Genomic DNA, 20,615 nt, shown 5'->3' on the forward strand with positions numbered 1-20,615 from the left:
TTTTGTGGGCCCCTAAAAGTATCCTGGGCCCTAGGCACTGTGCTTACTGTGCCTAATGGATAAATCGGGAGATAAATGAATTTTTGCCTTGGTGACAACAGTAAGGACAAAGGGTATCTTGCCCAACAGCCATCCGAAACCAAAAGCTGGACACCTCACCACCTCATACCAAATACTTGCTAAAAGAAGTGGGGGTGGGGAAGGGGTGAATTCAGCCACCAAGCGTATCCCCATGCAGAGACGGAGCAGCTATCTGGATATAGTTACAACAAGGTTGCTATTCCTCTGTTCGTTTCCTAACTTCGCGACTCTGTTCCCTCCCGTTTCTCGCCCTCTGAGGAAACTCCGCGGTGCCTCCCGCCAAGAGCAGGGCGGGTCTGATTGGGCCGCGGGCGGAACTGACTGGGGACGGTGTGTTACCGCCTCTTTTGAGGGCAGTAGCCGAGGCGACCGAGGGGCGCTCCGCTGAGGTGCGTCCGAGAAGGGGGATGGCCGAAGCAGGTGTTAACGCCGCTGCCGTCCCGACGCCGCCTGGCCAGGGCAGGCCTCGCGGGGAGCTGGGCGGCGGCACGCAGGCCTCGCAGCGGCTCCTGGCGTATAGCGACGCGCTCCTCTCCATCATCGCCACCGTCATGGTGAGTCGGAGGCCGCTGGGAGCCTCCGGGAGGGTTCTTGCTGGAAGACTGGAGGCGTCTGTGCCTTTAACATCAGCGTGGCAGGCGGACGTTCAACCGGTGAAGAGTATTCCGCATTATTCCATGCCAGGGAAATGCTTCACCTGTTGTATTTTTGCTTTATGCTTTTCCTAGCATGCGGGAGTGAGGTAAGCTACACCTGTTGAGTTTCCGGCTGTCACGAAGCTACACAGAGCCGCTCTCCTAGTTATAAATAGGAATGAGACCATCCTCGTGACAACGAGCGTGGCTAGCTCCTGTTTTTAAAGAAACCTCAGCATTGGTGCTGCCCTTTTTCATGAAAGGAGCGAAGCTTCTGGGCTACAAGGGTATAACCCAGCTCCCTCCCCTTTAAATATATAGTCTTTAAGACACCATGGTCGGATAAAAACACGAAGCAAAAGCTCTCCTTTTTCACCACATCGCACAATCACGTTTGCATTAATCTATCTGTTCATTGCTTTTCTACCCTGTCCTTTTTCTAAGAATCGTTCCTCTGTGTGATGTGTGTTGACTATGAGAATAATTGACACAAGCGCCTCCCCCCAGTGAGCTTTGTAGTTGAGTGGGAATTTGTGGTATCTCTAGGCCTAATTCAGAACTATCACTAGAAGCTAAAATGATGAAACTTGAGGTTATGCTTTTGACACATAATGAGAAGACATGATTCACTAGAAAAGACAATAATGCTGGGAAAAACAGAAGGGAGTAGAAAAAGAGGAAGACCAAACAAGAGATGGGTTGATTCCATAAGGGAAGCCACAGACCTGAACTTGCAAGATCTGAACAGGGTGGTTCATGACAGATGCTATTGGAGGTTGCTGATTCATACGGTTGCCATAAGTCGTGATCGACTTGAAGGCACATAACAATAACAACAAAGGCCTAGTTCAGCTCTCTAATCACTATGCCAAACTGCCTCTTCTAAACTCATCCTTAATACTATATTCACAATCATTAAATTGGATTAGGATCCCTATTTCATTCAAGAGCGCAATCCACCTTTACCCTTGCCTCTCCCTTCTCATCAGTGAGGCAGAAGCCTGCCTTTTTCCTTATGGTTACATTGCACAGTGATGTGCATATTCCATCATATTTATACCTTACCATTCCTCCAAAATGAGGAATTTTAATCTCACAACGCTCTTGAGGCAGGTTAAACTGAGGTTGTTCTGTGAGCGCTAGGACTGAAGGGAGATTTGCATCCAAACTCCCTAGGTCAAGTCCAGTGCTCTGTACACTGTGGCTGCAAACCATTACTCAGCATCTTTACTTACTTGGGAGTAAGGCCCACTGCATAAAGTTGTATGATTTTCATAGTAACATGAATAATATGCTGAAAAGGTGGAAAAAACCACCCTTCTACCATGCTGTAACCCAGGGATTCTTAACCTGTGGTCTTTAGGAGGTCCATGAACTGGGTGCAAAAAAAAAAAAGTTTCCAATAGTATAAAATAAATTTTATTTATTTATTTATGGGGTCCATAGCTTTCATCAGATTCCCATGACCCCAAAAAGGTTAAAAACCACTGCTTTAACCACTTTAATTGTAAGTTAGTGTTGGGTGGGGAAAGCACGTTGAGAAAATCTGCAATTTTGCTTATAGATCTTAATTTTCTTGGAAATATCTTTCACTTCCCCCGAATATCCCTATCATCCTCTTCAGTGTTTTGTTCTTTCTTTACTTCTGGATATGGGCTGATGCTTTCATCAATCACTAATGGGTTAGAATCACCCCTGTGCTACAAGTTCATTTGGGCACTTTCAGACTGTCACTTTGGGGTGGGATTCAATCACATACCAGTGAATTCAGGCTGCGCAGTTAAAGCTGGCTTGGAGTTCTTGCAAAACAAACCCACTTCCCCAAAAGATTGGACTTTTTGCGATGAGGAAAGTGACCAGTAACATAGTGGCAAATTCAGAAGTGCATGGTCCCATCATGTCAGTGACACCATGCCCCCTCACAGCCATGCCTCCTCACTCACATGCTTGCTCTCCATTATCATCTCCACACTCCTTATCATCTCCACACTCCTAAGTCTTCTTAGTGTCTAATTCACTTCCTTTCACTCTGATTGGCTCCAATCAGCAGAAAAGGCCAAGGGAAGATTTGGAAGGTTCTTCTCAGTGGCTAACACACTCCACTTTCATGCTGATTGGCTTGTAGAACACTGGAGACATTGGGACCCTGCTCCCCAAAAAGTAAGCGGTCTAAGACCCCTTGAGACCCTGGATGATTACACCCCTGAAAGTGATTGGAAAGTGTGGGATAATGCCTGAAAGTGACTGGAAAGTGTGGGATAACACTTGCTTTGATGCAACTTTGTCTACTCTCTCCACAAAGCAAGCAGGATGAATATTCATTCAATTGCTGATATCGTGTAATCTCTCTGCAAACAAATCAGACTAAATGCTCATTAAACACCTCTGTGACCTGCGTTTGGAATTTTGAATCCCCAGTGAAGTGGTGTAAAAATGGTTCACATGACGGTGCGATTGGGGATGGATTCAATATGTGTTACCTAGAAAACTAGACATTATTAGAAATGAGTTAGAACAAACTCATTTTTTACCAGTCCCTAGTGGGAGTGAACTTAAAAGTGAGGAAGATGTTCTTGGGTCATAATTTAAGGCAGTTGCTGAATGCATGTTGAAGTTCTGTCTCAAATATCCCATTTTCAGTGTGTGTGTGTGTGTGGGGAAATTGGATCAGAATTGTTATGTGGGATAACCCTGATCAACAGCCAGGACATTGACACAGAGGGGAAGGAACCACCTGGATCAGAAAGACCAGCTGTACAAGCTGTGGAGATGCTTAACCCAAGGCCCACCACCAAGGCTGCCAGCTGGGAGCCCATTGAGCCAGAGACCCCTGAACTAGAACCCCAAAAGTCAATATTCCTTAAGGAATTATCCTCTTGGGACCTCGGTGCTCCCCAGTGCCTGCTCACTAGTGGCAAGCTGTGCAAGTGTATGGAAGACAGTCAAGTTGTAAGTTCCAGGCTTTCCACTCTTCAGAAAGTGGGTAGAGCCTGAGACGAATAGTCTGGCCTAAAACCTCAGTTAAGCTCCAAACCATGTCAGAGCAAGCTGACCTGTTGTAATTATCCAAGATCCTGCAACTCTAGGTTCACCTGCTGCTTACCTGTCTAAGCCATTATTTCCCGGTGGAAATTGCCTCTTTGCCCAAAGCTCCTATTAGCTATGGGAGGACATCATGTACAATACAGGTATATGTCCTCCCTTCCTACTGGATAATAACTGCTGGGGAGGAGGGGTTACATTAAGGCAACAAAATCCTTCCCGCCCCCCAACGCTATAGCCTCTATCCAACACCTACCCTTCTGGTAGCTTATTGAGTACTTAGGAATCTTTTTCCAGGATAACCTCTCCTGGAAAAAACACATAAACTACACTAAATCTATAGCTCTAACATCTTGTGGTGCTATATTAAGCTTCCATAGGACTGCTGGAGGTAATCTTGTCCTCCCCGCTTTAAACATTTTTGTAAATAAAGTCCTTCTTCAGATCCTATATGGAGCGCCTATTTGGGGTTGGGAAAGGTCCACCCTGTCCACCATTGAGGCAATCCAAAATAGTTTCCTAAGAAAACTTTTGCGCTTACCCCGGGCACACCAGCAGCATTCCTTCGAGCAGAGCTAGGCCTCCCCCTAATTAGTGCTCGTGCCCACTATGCTCTGTTTAACTTCTGGGAATCTTTAAAAAATGCCCCCACCAGATTTTCAAAATTATGCTACGATCTGGCCGTTAGAGACAGTTTCTGGAGCTCTAGAATATCCAGCCTATATCACTCGTACCATATAACACCATCGCTAAATGTCCCAAACCGACCCAAGTTGAAAGAGGCAATTTTCCAACATTGTTACTGGATCGATCGATTGGCAATTAGCAACTCCAAATTCTCAACCTGGTTCCGGGTAATTAAGACGGATCACCAGAGAGCAAGATACCTGACTTATTCCTTTTCACCAAACCTTAGACAAGCATTTACCACATTAAGATTCCAAACAATGCCATCTATGGTCTTGTCAGGTCGCTATACTCAAGTCCCATGGGCTCAAAGCCTATGTATCTGTGGTATGGAAGTGGTTGAAGATTTACCCCACTATTTGCTGGAATGTCCATTATACTCCCACCCTAGATCTAAATTTCTCGATGGCCTGTCGATCCCCCAGGGACCTTTGCAAGAAATTATTGTCCGTCTCTTATTGGACCAGGACCCTTCAGTCACGCATAGGGTAGCCCTCTTTGCGTTGGCTGCACAAAAGCTTAGGGTGAAGTAAGCCACAGACTTACCATTTGAACCCTAGGAGGCAATACTAAGATTTTTTTACCGTTTTATGTCATGTTTTAATATAATATGCCTATGACTTTGTTTTAACGACCACAGTTGTTTTTCTATTAATGTATACTGTAAATTGTAAAGGACTATGGCTTGGCAATAAAGTTTATGACTGACTGACTGGTAGCTTATTGTAGACAAAAGAAAATATATCAGGAGATTCATAAATCTTCCACATCATATCTAGCTTGGCTCTAAGGCAGCTGTTTGCATGTGAGATTAATTTTTATGCTGATCTTGTATTCCAAATACCTTAAGCATACATCTTCTGCGTCCCAGTGTTTGGCATCACACTGTCTTTGCATCTTTCAAATGCCTCACAGCTTACAAACACAGCTATTTCCCCTGTCCCCAAACTAACTCATGTATGCAAGATAAAATTGTATATTGTTTTAGCTGTATGACTCTTCTTTTGCAGATTTTGCCTGTGGCCCATACAAAGATACATCCTGATCAGGTACTGTGTATTTCATATTAAGTATACTGTTTGATTGTAATTCAGTTTAATAATTTAGATTGCACTCTGAATCTCCAGAATGGCTATTCCAGTATATGGGACATATAACACTCAGTACTAAAATAAGTTAAAACTTCCAGTTCAGGTTCAGTTTACTGTTTAAGGCAACAGATGCCCTACAACCCACACTCAGCCCCCTCCTGTAGCTCCCCCTTCCTCCTCTTTATTCACCTAGGTGGCAAGTCGGTCTCTTTTGATCTGGCAGACCTCTAGGATGTCTTCTTATTTGCCCACATTTGCTAGGATAGAAGCAGCACATCATCTCATATTCTGCTTTTGGCCTAACAGCAATGCTTTCCTGAGTAGTCTGGAGAGCAGCCCTTCTAGGCTAGAAGCAGTATAAGACATCTGTACTGCTTCTTAACTGACAGGCAAATTTAAAAGCCTCAGTGATGTCCATGGGCTAGATATGCCCTTATTCAGAAGGTTTCAGTCTCAAGTGTGTGTCTTTACCAAGTAGAGGGGAGAAATACATATATTGGTTTGAGTTTTGTTCTGTTTTTAAATTTACAATTACTACATTAAGGATTATTTTACCATTTGTTTTTTCTTTATTCTTGCTTGTGTGGAATGTAATTGCACAATGTCATGTTTTACTAATTTCTTCTATAAATGATAGGTACTTATTTGACAAATGCTGTGCTTTATTTCAGAAATTGGGTGAAAGCGCTCAGCAGCTCCTAGCCACCAAAATTGCTGTTTATCTGATGACTTTTTTAATAGTAACAGTTGCTTGGGCAGCTCATGTCAGGTATGCAATTAGGAATGCATTGAGAAGGTACCCACACCAACAATTAAAATTCTAGAAAATTGTAGCATGTAGCTTATAAAAGGAGGGAAGGCGTCCTGTAACTTGGCTTGCAAGTTGTGTTGAGCTATGCCATGACAATTGCATTAACTGCCTCTAAAAGCAAATGAAACCAGCCCTGGAAAAATAAATCCATAAGAGAACATAAGAAGAGCCCTTTTGAATCAGACCAAAGGTCTATCAAATCCAGCATCCTGTTTCCCATAGTGCCCCGCAGGGCATAAAGGCAGTAGCCCTTCCTGTGGTTTGCTTTCCAACAACTGGTATTTAGAAGCATGCTGCCTCTGAACACAGAGTCTTGTGGCATCTTAAAGACTAACAAATGTATTTTGGCATAAGCTTTCATGTACTAGAGTCTACGTCATCACATGCATGAAAAGTTAGCCTAAGCAGTAGGTTATATACATATGGGGTGGGGATGGGAAGAAACTGAAAAAGAGGTCAGATGGGAAAGGGACGCTGTAAGTATAGAGAGTGACAATTACATTACCTATGTTGATTAACAAAGAAGTGTTTATGATAACACAAACATCCTGGCATTCGTAATATAATAATCACATGCAATGTGATTAAAAACCTGCTGTCTTGAATCAAGCTACAGGTGAATAGAATTTAAATTCTTGATGAATTGTAATTCTATGGCTTCACACTGCAGTCTCCTTTTGAAATTCCTTTGTGTAGGAATAGCAACCTTAAAGTCAGTGGCAGGGTCTTCTAAGAAGTGGAAATGTCCCCACTGATTTTCAAATGTTTCCATTTCTGATGTCAGATTTTTATATCCTTTTATTTTTCTACATAGAGATGGACCTGTCTTATGTAGAATGCAGAAGGCCATTGCCTGCAGTTGATAGTATATATCACACTGGAAGAAGAGCAAATGAATGAACCCTTGGTGTTGCGGCTGACATTATTTAAGTCCTGTAACAATGTTTCCTGAGTTGTCATAGGGACAGAGTTGGCACTGGGGTTTGTTGTAGGATGTGATCCCTCTGCTTGTGTCTCTGTTATGTACCTTATTGTTGGTGATAAGTAGCTAGATTAGGGGTGAGTGGTCATTGTTAAGCTTTAACATAATTGTCACAGTCTGTACTTCCTGCATTTCATTTTCCATGTGCTTCATGCATCTGATGGATTCTAGTTTACAAAAGCTCATGCCATACTAAATGTGTTAGTGCACCCAGATCTCTTTATTGGTCTTTCTGCAACCTGGCTACCCCTCTAGAATCTGAATCAAGAGGTTCCATTTAGCTCTCACGCCCAATAAGTGGTGACAAAACTATGCTTCTCAAATGTGTCTAGCAGTGCAATCCTAACCATGTCTTTTCAAAAGTAAATCCTATTGAATTCAGTGGGGCTTACTCCCAGGTAATGGGTTAGGATTGTAGACTGAATCTCCTTTTAAAAGCCATTTTACCCAGTGGCCATCATCACATCTTGTGTCAATTAGTTCCATAAATGAACAGCATTTTGTCTCCAGAAGTCCTTTTTTAATTGTCTGTCCCCAAAACTACTGCCAAACAATTTCATTAGGTTACCATCTTACAATTATATTTTAACCAGTCCACCTGTCCACACATACCTTGGTTTGTCATTTGTGGCCTAGAAGAAGAAGAAATATAATTTGTAAGCTTCTGTTGGCCTCGATGCGATTGTTACTGGTTCTTTACAAGCTTGAGCATGATGCCTGTTCTCAAAAGCCAGAATGAAAGTGCTTTGTCCTATCAGATGAGAAAGAGATCATTTCCACAGTTTTCCTTTAACACAGTAAATCCTACTATTTCCTTTAACATAGTAAATCCCTATGGAAGGGTGGGATATAAATTTAATAAATAAATAATTGGAAGAGTGTTATCAGCTCTTGCTGCTCTGCTGCAAAGGAGATCATTGAACTTTACTGCAGTGGCATCCACAGCTAACTAGACAAGCCACTTTTAAGCTGAAAAGCAGCTTGCCTTCTCAGCCAAGTGAGCCTCTGCAGGAGAAACTTCAAAAGATGCCTCCAGCTGTATGCATGGTTATCCCCCTTCCCTTCTTGCATGCATATAACTTTGAAGGGTTTCACCCTTATGCCTCTGAAGGGTGTTGTGCTTAAAGCAGGGCCGGGGAACTTGTAGCCTTCCAGATGTTGTTGGACTCCTGTCAGCCCTAGCCAACATGGTCAATGGTCAGGGATGAGGGGAGTTGTAGTCCAGCAACACCTGGAGGGGCACAGGTTTCCCATCCCAGTCTTAAAGGCATTTCTGTTCTTCAGTGCTATGGACACTGATGCCCAGCGTATGAGACAAAATGTTTCCTATAAGCAGTTCTCAGATGAGAGCTACTAAAGGTCAAAACAGGTGTAACAAAGAAGCATAAGTGGATGGAGAGTTCTTTCAGTTGGTGATGGCAGTGAGGGATACACAGATACTGGTATGGCTTACCAGGTTGCCTCTGAGGTTTGTTCTATCATCTCTTCCCCTACTCCTCCCCCCAAGTCCTGCTGCATGTGCAGAGGCCTTGTGGGGAGGGCAGAGATCTCTCTTGTTTGTGCTACAATATTAGAGACTTCTCCTGTTTCCTATCTTATCCAACCCTCAACACGGGAGAGAGGAGCAGCCTAAGTGAGATAATATGCTGTGCCCTTTGTACATGTCATATAGAGAGATGGGACTTTCTGAGGCTTGGATAAGGTAAGAAAGAAAGGGCAGGAAAATCTTCTGCTGTTTCTCAGTTTCTCTAAGTTACAGCAGGTGTGAGGGTTGCAGAAAGAGATGTGTACTGATGGGTGATCTTTTCACCCAAGGGCCTGCCAAGTTGATGAGGGGCCTGGTGGGGAGGCCCTGTCTGATCTCTGTCAGTATCCTTCAGAAAGGGAAGTTTCTGAGTTTCATATTCATTTCTGTCTTGATGCTGTATATAGAAAAACTAGAAGTCATATGGGTGGACTCATTGTAGAATGGGGGCATGGTGTAACTTTTCCAAAATGACACTGTCATCAAACTTGAGACTTTCACATTAAATGGATGAAACTTAAGACATGCATGTCTGTCAGTCAAAGCTTTCTAGATGTGTTTCATCAGGCAGAATTATTAATGGTTCTCTCTCACTCTCTCTCAGACTCTTTCAAGTGATTGAACTTATAGATGACGTACTTGCCCTTCTAAATTTGGTGAGTGAAATAATAATAAAGGTAAAGGTCTGTAAAAAAGGAAACAAAGAGAAACACTGGTATAGCTAGCAAGATATTGCCTGCTTTGAATAATATCAAGAACCAAAATGGAACCACTTTGGATGTTCTCTTACTTATAAATTGCAGTATTTTATATTTCAAAAATAGAATTATCTAGCATTGGGTTATGATGCATTTTAACCAACTTTACTGATGTTACATTTCTATTGCACCTCTACTCTGGTATTGGTGTCTGAGTCACCAGGTGCATTACAACTGCAGGAAAAAAATTCCCATCTGGCATACAGGTATAATCCTTTTCACATCATTGAATGTGAATGTGTAACACTGAATGTTAAGTGCAAAATATAAATAGTTTGAAACTTACCAACATACTGGAGGTTTTATATTATCCCTGTGCATTACAGACAGAAATTGTACAAACCTGAGGGATGTTCTGTACAAGCCTTCTTAAAATGAATGAGAGTTGCACAAAAGTACTGTTCTTGCAAAGCTGCCATTTATTTCAGGGTGGCTTGTGCTGGTTAAGAACCTGTGGGATTGTGCCCTAAAATGTTGTGATCTAACACAAGAAACAGATATGAGCATAGTTTGGGAAAATGGCCTGAGGCTACATGTTGGTGACTGTGAAAAGCCACTTGATGTCAATATGAATGAATACTTGGCACAGAACTGTAAACATCAAGGTTAGCATTTCTTCATACTATTACAGTAGGGCCCCACTCATACGGTGGGTTACATTCCAGACCCCTGCCCAAAAGTGAAACCCGCCAAAAAGTGGAACTCCATCAATAAAATGGCACCCGAAGCCTGAAAAATGCCGTAAAAGCAGAACAAGCGCCTTATGAGTGGAGCCTTACTCTAATTGAAAACCGTTGTATTAGCGGAACACTGAAAAGCGGGCTGCTGAAAAGTGGGACCCTACTGTATTGTGTTTCATGCCTGGGTTGGATAAAGCCTGAGGCTTATAGAGGTTTCCTCAGGCAATATGTGTATTATAGTTACCTTGTTGCATTGCAGTTATTAAGTGGGAACTGCTACAACACTACAAAGTAATACATGAAGCCCTGAAACATGCTCTGGCTCCTTCCTGTGCCTTTCTGTGAGGCTGCTAGGGGAAGAAGCTGCAGCATAGGCTTCTGCAGTATGGTCCAGGGCTTCTAACATAACTTTGCAATGCAGAAAGGAGCCAAACTGCAGTATCTTCCATACCATGAAGATAATGTGAGAAGGGGCTTAACTTGTATTCACATACTGACAAAGCCATTTCTTCTCACACGTTGAATCCCTTCTTCCCTCTCCTAGGCATGTATGATGCTCATTACTTTTTTGCCATACACAGTAAGTAAGCATTCTGCTTCTTTCATTCTTCATGTTATCACTTTGATTTTTGAGAAGGAAATTACTTTTAAAACTTAAGACTATGCTTGTTAGAATGGACATCTCATTGAAATAGGTACAATTATGTTGCTTTAAAAACTTTGGCACAGTATAATAATAAACTGTAATGTTTTTACTTCTAAGCTTTATATCAGTCAGTCAGTTGAAGATTTATCATTTAACCAGTTATTGCAAAACTTCATTAATTACAAGTGAATAACACCTGAAGTGAAAAGCAAGCAAAGTGTATGTGAGGTACTCTATCTATTCAGAAGCACATCTTATCATGTAACAATTTCTAAAGGTGAAGAAAGCCATCAGTATGCCTATTATGCCTACCATGGCTCTCTAATCCTTAGGTAAACTGCTAGCAGCTCCTCTTTTCCTCTGGCCTTGGGTAGGAGCAAATCCCAAGACTATTGAGCAAGAAAGTATCCTCCCTCCCTCCCTCCCTCCCTCCCTCCTGTCATCACAAGACCAGGAGCAGCTTGCTTTACTTGTGATCCCCCTTACCTCCAGATGGCTAGCATGAAACCAGAGCAATCCAGACTGCTAATCCCTTGAGCAGTCACAAATGCACATCAAAACCCAGAAGCCAGTTGTAAGAGAATTTATTAAGAATAAGGACTAAGAGACTACAAAGGAAAAAAGTAGTGTTATCTTACTATGTATTACAGTATTTCTCACAATATATTTTCTTTTCCATTTCTTTGCAACTACACTGAGGCTTGCAACTCTAAGTGAGAGGAGAATTGGATTAGTAGATACCCCAGAAAAGCAGGGTGGGAAGCTTCTGCACAGGATCTTTCATTGTTTCATAATTTTATAGAGTTGTGGATTGTTCCCTATGTTCATAAATCCTGTTGACTCAATGCCTCAGTATAGGAGCACACTTAGAAAAATTTCTTTTTCAGAATAAAGAGTTGTCATCTGATTAAAGCTTTTTAGCCCTAATTAGTCTTTGTTTTAAAACTTGTATCTTCTTTTCAGAATCCTGTTCCGTGCCCGGTACTTGCCGGGCTAAGGGGCGAGTTTGCGGCCGAAGCCCAAGCCGCCATCAGGGGTGTGTGTGTGTGCACGCGGCGCGCCAGCGCGCCATCGTGACACACAGAAAGGAGGCGGGGCGGCTGAAGGCCATTTAAGGCCACTCCACCAGCCTCCCGCCCTCCTTTGAATTTTGGCGGCGCCCGCCCGACCCTCCCTCTGCTGCAGTGTGATTCATTTTGTCGCTACGGGGCCGACTAGGAATTTTTGACCTGCCTGCCTCGCTTTGCTGGCAGGTTTCTTTTGCCTACTCCACACTGGTTGGGGGGACGGGTCAAGGGTTAGCACGGGTGAATTTGGGGTTAATAGGCTGATTGGTCTGTTTCTAGCTTTAATATGTCAATGGTCACTTGTGGCAAAGAAGTGCGGAAAAAGGTTTAAAGGGAAAGGGCAGCTAGGTGACACCTTTAGGCACCTTTGGGGGCGGTTGGCGGTCCGGGGGCCTGCAGCTCAGGGCTATACGGCCCGGGAGGCAGAACACGGGCCGCCTTTGGGGCCAACGTGCCTCATCCGCTCGGAGTTTCAGGGCTCCGGGGGGCGGTGATGCGGGTTGGACCCCCTACACATCTTCAGGGTGTGGCCTGAGCTGAGGTCTGGCACAGGGCAGCCCCGGGCTCAGGCAAGGTTTAGTCGCCCTATGGCTGCAAGCAGGCTTTGCCTGGATCATCAGAATGCTCCCGCACTTGATTTCCCCTCTGCAGGTTCATTATTCTAATTGATTCCGTTTAATAAAGTGGCCCATGATTTAACCCAATGAATGGTGTTTGTGTTTTATTTCAGCAATAGCCCGCAATCAGCACTGTTTTCTCATCCTGACATGAAGCTGTGCTCTGCCAGATAGCACAGAAATTTCACTGCACTTGTACTGGTGCCCTCTAATAGCTTTTAGCATAATATGCTGGTTCATTAATCAAGCTATAAATCGCTTAGTCCAATGTAGAATTCTGTAAACAAGCACCTGTTCACTAAGGGAGCATCAGAAATTCAGCATTTCTTATTCCTTTCCTCTTCAAGTTAATATAATATACTTGGATTTTTAGAGTGTCTCACATCCTCTCTCAATATAACTTGCAGTGTTTACAAGTTTATTGATTCATCTGAGTGTCAGGGAATATAAAAAGTAGAGCTTGCAAATGTATAATTTTATAAATAGCTGATGTGAGGAAATATCTTGGGTATTTTTCCCTTTAGTGCCTTTTACAGCTTGTAACTGATCTACCATTTTGTCTTGCAGTTCTCCTTAATGGCTTCCTTTCCAGATGTATCATTTGGCATTTTCATGTTCAGTAGCTGCAGTGTTATAATTGGCGCTATCCAGGTGTAGTTGGCTTTCATTTCAGTATTTAAGATTAGGTTAATGTTAGTAGGAAAGACATCATAGACGTTAATAGAAGATTGTGATGATTGTATACTGACACACAGTGCCCTCCTTATGAGAGAATGTGTTTGTTTAGTTCCCAGAGGAAGTGGTAGATTCCTTTGTTGCAGCCGCCAGTAGAATTGATAGAATCTGTAGGGACTTACTGGACTGCTTTATCCTTGCACTGCCTTGTGCTCTCAGGTTTATGATCCAGGTTTGTAGGCAAACGCAAACCATAGTTTGCATACATGAACAATATAACGAACTAAGGTTCGTTGCAAATTGGGATTGGGAATTACTAAATCTCAAGTGTATAAGAGGGAGGTGGAGAAAAGAGTGTATAAGTCTGAGGGTGGTTCTTGTAATGCATAATGGTTTGACATTATGTCTGAACAATCCCATACTAATGCAATGGTTTCTTCACTGCAGGCAGTGATCGTAGTGTATGGCTTCCACCATCCATATTTACTCAATCACCAAATACAGGAGTCTGAGAACCAGACATTTTATAAATATCATATCTTGAAGATTATACTAAGAGGACCAACCCTTAGTTTTTTTGCTGCCATCTTCTCATTTTTCTTCATCCCATTGGTAAGTCCTCCTTTAAAGTTGAATAGTGATTACTAAACTCTGTGCCAGGGGATACTACTGCTTTACAAGCAGGGCTGCAGTGGAACTTGAAAAAAGAGAAAAAGTTGCCATGTTTGGTGCACCCATTTCTCTATATCTGTTAGAGTGTTCACAGCCCATGCTACAGTGGTTCCTGAGCAGTGATGGTGATCCCAGGATTCCCAAGGCAGGGAAGAATCTTGAGAGCATCATAATTGCCCAGAAAGCAAATAATTTGACTGGACATTGTAGCAAAGGTTTCTGTGGCATGTAAATAATAATTTGTTGTCTGGGTTTTGTTACTTTTAAGTTGTTCAACTGAATTAGGTTGCTAATAACAATTCATCTTTGAATTCATTTTCACAAGTCAGATAACCAGCTTTATTCCACCTGGTCAAATAAATAATACAGTAGGGCCCCGCTTATATGGCGGGTTAGGGACCAGGCCCCCGCCGTAAAGCGGGACCCATAGACTATAATGGGGCCATCGTGTGAAAATGATGTCAAAATGTCGCAAAATGTCACAAAATGTCACAAAATCGGCTTTAAAAAGTGGGATTTTCTGCAGCCGCATTAGCGGAATGCTGGAATGCGAAGCGCCGGTAAGCGGGGCCCTACTGTATTTGTAATTCAACTACTAAAATACCTATTACTATTACAACAGGGATGCATAATGATGGAGGAAATGCTTATTTGTGTATTTACATAGCCATACCCAAAGTTTCACTAATTTGTTTACTTAAAGTACTATAATGTGACAGAGGGGTAGAACCCAGGGTGCTGATTTTGAAAATTTAAAATAATAAAACATTTTGCATACTTAAATGTGTAACACTTAAAAATATGTCAGCAATGTCAGAATTGTAGGTACAGAGAACATGGGAGTTGTAGAGCCTGGCTTTCTGGTATTTCCTGACATACCAGTGGCAAGCCCACTGTGCACTCACCACGTTTACTGTTGTTTTGCTTCCATAGGGTTCACAGGTTTCTGATTTTGAGTAGACTCCTGATTTGCATGGGACTGCTTGCTGAGTTTTGTGTCAATCACAAAGCCACCCCCACATTGAATTAGTTTTTCAGAGCATTAAAGGGGGAAAGCTACATAAGTAAATAATAGCACTGAACAAACATTTGATCAGAGAAGCATGCAGGTGCTGGAGTGTGGGAGAAAGAAGATCAAAAACAAAGCAGACCGTCTGCCTGCAGCATGGGGAAGTGGGGAGTGTAGAGCCATTGGTCAATACAGGAGAAAAGGCCGGAGGAAGCTGAACTCCCTTAAACCAACACTGCACATACTCCTGACAAAGCCTGGAAGTGTAGGTGCATATTGTAGCAGGAACCAAGAGTTGTTAGATAGTTGACATCCACAGAAGGAGGAACTGTGTAAATTATAGTAGAACTTGCAACAAAATGTGTGGAGTGGAGTCCTATGCAGGGTGCCAGCCAGTCATGATCTTTAGGAACTCCATTCCATTTTCCCTCCCAATTTTTCTGCCCTCAACAGTCAGTTGGCATTTTGTGTCCACTGAGTATGCTTGTGAGGGGTGGGGAATGCCCCTTAATTTTGGGAGGTTTTTTTAAAGTGTTTTTGTACTTCTGTAAACCCTGGGATTCCTCTGAGCATGTTACCATCCAATAAACAAGCTCTTATTTCATTACAGTCTTACGTGTTTCTTGGGCTCGTTATTTTTTTCCCACATGTCAGCCACCTAACAAAATGGATTAAAAGCAAGGCTCTTGGTGAGTATCCTCTTTTTTATTATTTTTAAAGATTAAAAAAACTAGGCTTCCTGTGCCCTCAGATTTACAATTTAATAGACACAATACACAAGGAAAAAATGGAAGGGAAAAGAACAGAAATAAGTAACTTCCTGGGCCAGTTTTTAAATATACCAAGTTACATAGTTGATACTATAAGTGTCCAGCTGGAATAGCCACTGAGGAGAGTGTTCTGGGAAAGGAGAGGACAAAATGATAGCTGATCTTAGTCAGCCTAGCGGAGTGGGTTTTTATGTCTAGCCTCTCCTCCAGACACAGCTAAGTAGAATGGCTGTTGACTTAAACAATCCTATTCAGATGAATTATCTTATTCACAATGACAGGGCAGATTTTGAAAGTACTGTCCAGCATGAAAATAGGACAATTCAGACCAAAGAAGTTGCTTTCACCCTCCTTTGTGTGCCAGTGGTTGCGTGATACAAGTATGTCTCCAAGTCTTCTCCTACAACTCTGCAATTCCCATGCCAAAATTCATCAGGCTCCCTCACTGTGTGTCTTTCACCAGAAATTGAAGATGGGGTTTTAATATATTACACCTAATTTTGTTGTTTCTGGTTTTATGTACAATATATTCTACTCTTGCTGCTAAGTTTGTATCTTGCTTTAATCATATGTTTTCGTTGCTTTTAGAAATTATTGTATTTGCATATTTATTGCTTTAATTATATGGGGATATAATGTTGTATGCCACTCAAGGTACTTTTGGTAGAAGAGAGTAATGTAAATATATTATTATCATTTAGTATAGGGGAGGCAGCTGACCAGCTGGATTCCAAGAGTAGACGTGATCAAAAGTCACCAAACAGAATACTTTGAAATAAATAAAGATTTAAAAATCAATAAATAGCCTAGTCTGACTTTTATAACCCTTTTTATTAAACATGGACTGTGTCCTAGTTCTGGGACTTGAGGAGGAGCCTCTGAATCTGAGGGTGAGGATCTGATGCACTGAAAACCCTGATGTGCTCTCAAGGAACCCTAAGGTTTCCAGCAACATCGTTTTCAAATCTCTGTCTATGAACTGTAAAGGCTCTCCTAACAAGTTCTGGATAGAAGGCGGTAGGCAGGAAAAACATGGTTAAATAATTCTCGTGAAGACATTTTTCTCTTTCTAGAGAATGAGACAAAATGAATAGACTTAAGAACTTTATTTTAAAAAAGCTGGATACTTTCATTAAGTGTGGTTATTGTGGCTTGCAGGTCAAGAAGAGGAAGTCCCTGTAGAGTCTTTTACTTCTTACATCACGGAACCCCTTAGTAAGGAAAGAGTAGAAGCATTCAGTGACGGAGTTTATGCAATTGTAGCAACCCTATTAATTCTGGATATATGGTAAGTCTTCAGCCAGCTTAATGCATCAGAATAAAGTTCCATCCAGTATTGCTGTTCTTCATATGAGAATTCAGTACTAAGAAAAAAAGTGTTTGTGGAGGTGGATGTTCTGTTATTATGATCTGGAACTCCCCTTAATGCCCTGCACAAATTTCTTGTGCAATTATATTAGTGATGTAATTTCCACCTTTGCTTCATGTTGGCGGTGTGTACTGCATGCTAAAAAGCTTAAAATTCTGTTCCCAAGAAATCCAGCATCTGTGTTAGGAGAAATGCTTAGAGATTTTTGAAATACTAAGTAGTATATAAATGCTAAAATAAATAAACTGAATTTCTGGGACCCATATAAATATGCAACTTGTGATTATTTGCTTGTTCTTAATTTGCATAATTTATTCTACAATTCTTAAAAAAATAATTCATTCTTGTTTTGCTAGTCATTAGAAGGGCCAGGGAACTAGGCCGGCATTGAAGCCCAGTCTTTAACGAGTGGAAAAGTGATTCAGCCAGCCTTCTGGTTTCTCATTAGGCATTGCACACTTTTAAGCACATTGTAGCTATGCTCCAATTGAAGATTGAAAGCAGAGAACTCTTACAGAACATGAATTTTGCACCTACTGCCACATTCTGTGCTTTTTCTGCATTCTCTGGAATTATGGCACACATATAGCCCAGGTCATTACATTGCTCAAAAAACTTTCCTAGATCTGTAATCTCCTGTTATCCTACTGAGTAACCAAAAAATGACCAGTTCATTTTGATCCTCCTCCTTTGCATAAATGTAATCCTTACAAAGAGTTATTTCCAAACACTAAAGCAACATACAGAAATTCATAAAATATCACTACATAAACTGATGCCTGTGTATGTCCAGCTGAAAGATATTTTTTCCCCCAACAGTGAAGATAATGTTCCTGACACTAAGGAGGTTAAAGAGAAATACCATGGTAATCTCATCAATGCCTTGAGTGAATATGGTCCAAATTTCCTTGCCTACTTTGGATCTTTCGTAACTATTGGCCTTCTCTGGTTTGTCCACCATTCTCTCTTCCTTCACGTGATGAAAGCAACGCGACTGATGGGCCTCCTTAATACCCTTTCATTAGCTTTTATTGGAGGTCTGCCACTTGCTTACCAGCTGACTAGTGAGTTTGCAGAGAAGTCTCACAATGAAATAGAAGCCATCCAGGTTAGCTGTGTTACCATTTTTTTTGCCAGCATCTTTCAGTTTGGCATCTGGACTGCTGCCCTATTCCATGAAAGAGAAACATTGCATCCTTTTGCACGATACGGTGGCAAAGAACATGCCTTTATGTTTGCCAAGCTTGCTCTCTACCCTTGTGTGAGCCTTGCAGCCTTCTTCCTAACGTGTATTGTAAGTGAACTGAGTACAGCAATCTTTCATCTCATGCAGATCATTGTCCCATTTGCCTTCCTAGTGTTGCGCATCTTTGTCAGAATTTGTTTGCTGGTGTTGGGGTTCATAATGTCTCTGTTCAGGCCAAGGGACAATGTATTAGAAGAAGAGGAAGCATGTTTGTCTCCTACTGAAACCTTGTCATAGCTTTTTCTCTACAGTAGGGCCCCGCTCATACAGCAGGTTCCGTTCCAAACCGCCACCATAAAGTGAAATCTGCCGTAAAGCGGAACGCATTGACAACATTGTCTAAAATAGCGCCCAATGCCCAAAAAATGCCGTAAAAGTGGAACAAGCACCGTAGGAGTGGGGCCTTTCTGCAATCGACAACCGCTGTGTAGGTGGAACGCTGCAGAGCGCTGCAAAGTGGGGCCCTACTGTACTTTACTGGGAAAACTATGGTATTGCTATGACTTGAACATGTCTGCATATATTCAACATGTAACCAATATAGGGCTTTTGTTCATAAAACATAGATGCTCCAAATATAAAGATTTTAGATGCAAACCCAGAGATGGAGTCATCAGAGGTCCACTCCCCATGTTTTGCTTGCAGACTGGCATTTTGGTCAGTGAGTAGGGATATGGCTCTATCAACAGAGCTTTTTTGATGTAATGGAGGAAGAGCAAGAAGAATGAAGGAGCATTCTGGCATCAGCTCTGTTTTTGAGGCACTGAGTAAGAGAAAGAACCGTAGCTTAGTGGTAGAACACACACTTGCCATGCAAGAGGTCCCAGGTACGCTCCATATCTCCTGGTAGAGCTGTGAATGTTCCTGTCTGAAACCGTGGAGAGCTGCTTCTAGTCAATGCTGACAATGGCCTGACATAGCATAAGGCAGTTTTCCTAAGTTCCTAAAGTTAGTGGGCATAGCCTGAAAAGGTGATAAGGTAATATGAGTATTCATGTTAACATTCATGTTATCGGGGGGCATTATTTGAATTTGTCACATATTCCAGGGTGTGCTTGTTGTAGAAAATCAACATCTGCTTCCTGGAATACATGTTTGGATGTATTTGGTCTGAAATAGAAATGAAAACTACTATGTATAGTGTTGGGGAACTGACTTGTGAATCCATAAAACAAGTTGCTGTAAATGGTTTTTCTAGAGCTGGAAAAATTGAAAGAAAACATTACTCAGGAATCTAAGTGTCTAGGAATGTAAAGATTTAACATCACCTTTGCAAGGCTCATCCTGTTTCTTGCAGAAAGTTGAGGCTGGTACATGTGGATGTTAAATCTTTTTCCAGCTCTGGCTTCATGTCTCTTTTCTTCAATGTGATACTTCCAGTATAAAGTCATTTGGGCCTTGGCTAATCCACAAGGCTGCCTATTTATCTTGGATATTGCCACTAGTCTGAAGCAAGAACTTTCTGTACCTAATGTTTGATGTAAATTCTCCATGAAATGCTCAGCATTATGCCACTCAGAAAAACAGCAGAACTGCTTCTTGAAATGCACTAAATAGGCTACTAAATAGCTTCTGTGCTTTTTCCTTCATTGCACTTTACTATGGATGTAAAATAGTATTTTTGTTTTGAGTGGCTTATGACGCTCAGTAGCCTGTACTTGACTGATCATTGTATACTTGCTTTGGAGCCTTGCACTATATTGTATGTTGAAATTCAGCCTGTAATCTGAGAGATGGTCCTTTAGTGATGCTCTTTGGTCCCTTATTTTATACATTTCTTAATTTAAAAATGAGTTGAATATTTTTGATTAAATAAAATGCTGTGTTTACAATTGCAACTGTCAGGAGTTTTATTTTATTTCAACATCTTTTTCTGAATTAGAAGCTTTAACAACTTCAAATGAAACACTCTTACTTGGGAAGGGAAAGAATAAACATACTGTATATAGGCGTGGGTAGCCAAGAAATGTTAGCAGTTGGGCTAGAGCAGTAACATAGTGCTGATGAAACCAAATTACCAAAAATTGTTCACAAAAATATGAGCATCACTGTAGCTGCTGGACACTGTGTAGCCCTTTTGGACCTTCTGATAGTGACAGGCAATTTACCAATTATATTGAAAATTTTATAGCATTTCTTAATTTTAGATAGGTTCCAGTTAGTGCATTATGAGAACCAGTGTTTAGTACCATCTCCCCATTTTATGACTTTGGAACCTTGAGCTTTAAACCCTTTTCATTTACCCATCTAAA

The 20,615-nt window shown here is 41.7% G+C and overlaps 1 protein-coding gene across 2 annotated transcripts; it reads left to right on the top strand.

Moving 5' to 3' along the window:
* Positions 1 to 345: 345 nt before the first annotated feature.
* TMEM175 (transmembrane protein 175) lies at positions 346 to 20,193 on the top strand. Of its 2 annotated transcripts, none has more exons than XM_061634257.1 (10): positions 346 to 635; positions 5,456 to 5,494; positions 6,208 to 6,305; positions 9,459 to 9,510; positions 10,837 to 10,872; positions 13,190 to 13,273; positions 13,745 to 13,909; positions 15,589 to 15,667; positions 16,907 to 17,036; positions 17,937 to 20,193. In XM_061634257.1, the coding sequence occupies exons 1-10, from the start codon at positions 489 to 491 to the stop codon at positions 18,598 to 18,600; spliced, it is 1,494 nt and encodes a 497-aa protein (XP_061490241.1). In that variant the 5' UTR covers positions 346 to 488; the 3' UTR covers positions 18,601 to 20,193. The 2 variants fall into 2 exon arrangements, with proteins under 2 accessions (XP_061490241.1, XP_061490249.1); XM_061634265.1 differs by lacking the exon at positions 346 to 635 and adding an exon at positions 645 to 823.
* The last annotated feature ends 422 nt before the right edge of the window (positions 20,194 to 20,615 follow it).

This window comes from Rhineura floridana, chromosome 1 (genome assembly GCF_030035675.1).
Source record: "Rhineura floridana isolate rRhiFlo1 chromosome 1, rRhiFlo1.hap2, whole genome shotgun sequence".
In the NCBI taxonomy this organism is placed as follows: Eukaryota; Metazoa; Chordata; class Lepidosauria; order Squamata; family Rhineuridae; genus Rhineura; species Rhineura floridana.

Excerpts from the sequence above, each read along its gene's own strand:
- TMEM175 (XM_061634257.1), top strand. The coding sequence starts at position 489 with ATGGCCGAAGCAGGTGTTAACGCCGCTGCCGTCCCGACGCCGCCTGGC. Across the intron at positions 6,306-9,458 it reads GCTTGGGCAGCTCATGTCAG|ACTCTTTCAAGTGATTGAAC; the intron begins GTATGCAATTAG and ends ACTCTCTCTCAG. Across the intron at positions 15,668-16,906 it reads GATTAAAAGCAAGGCTCTTG|GTCAAGAAGAGGAAGTCCCT; the intron begins GTGAGTATCCTC and ends TGTGGCTTGCAG.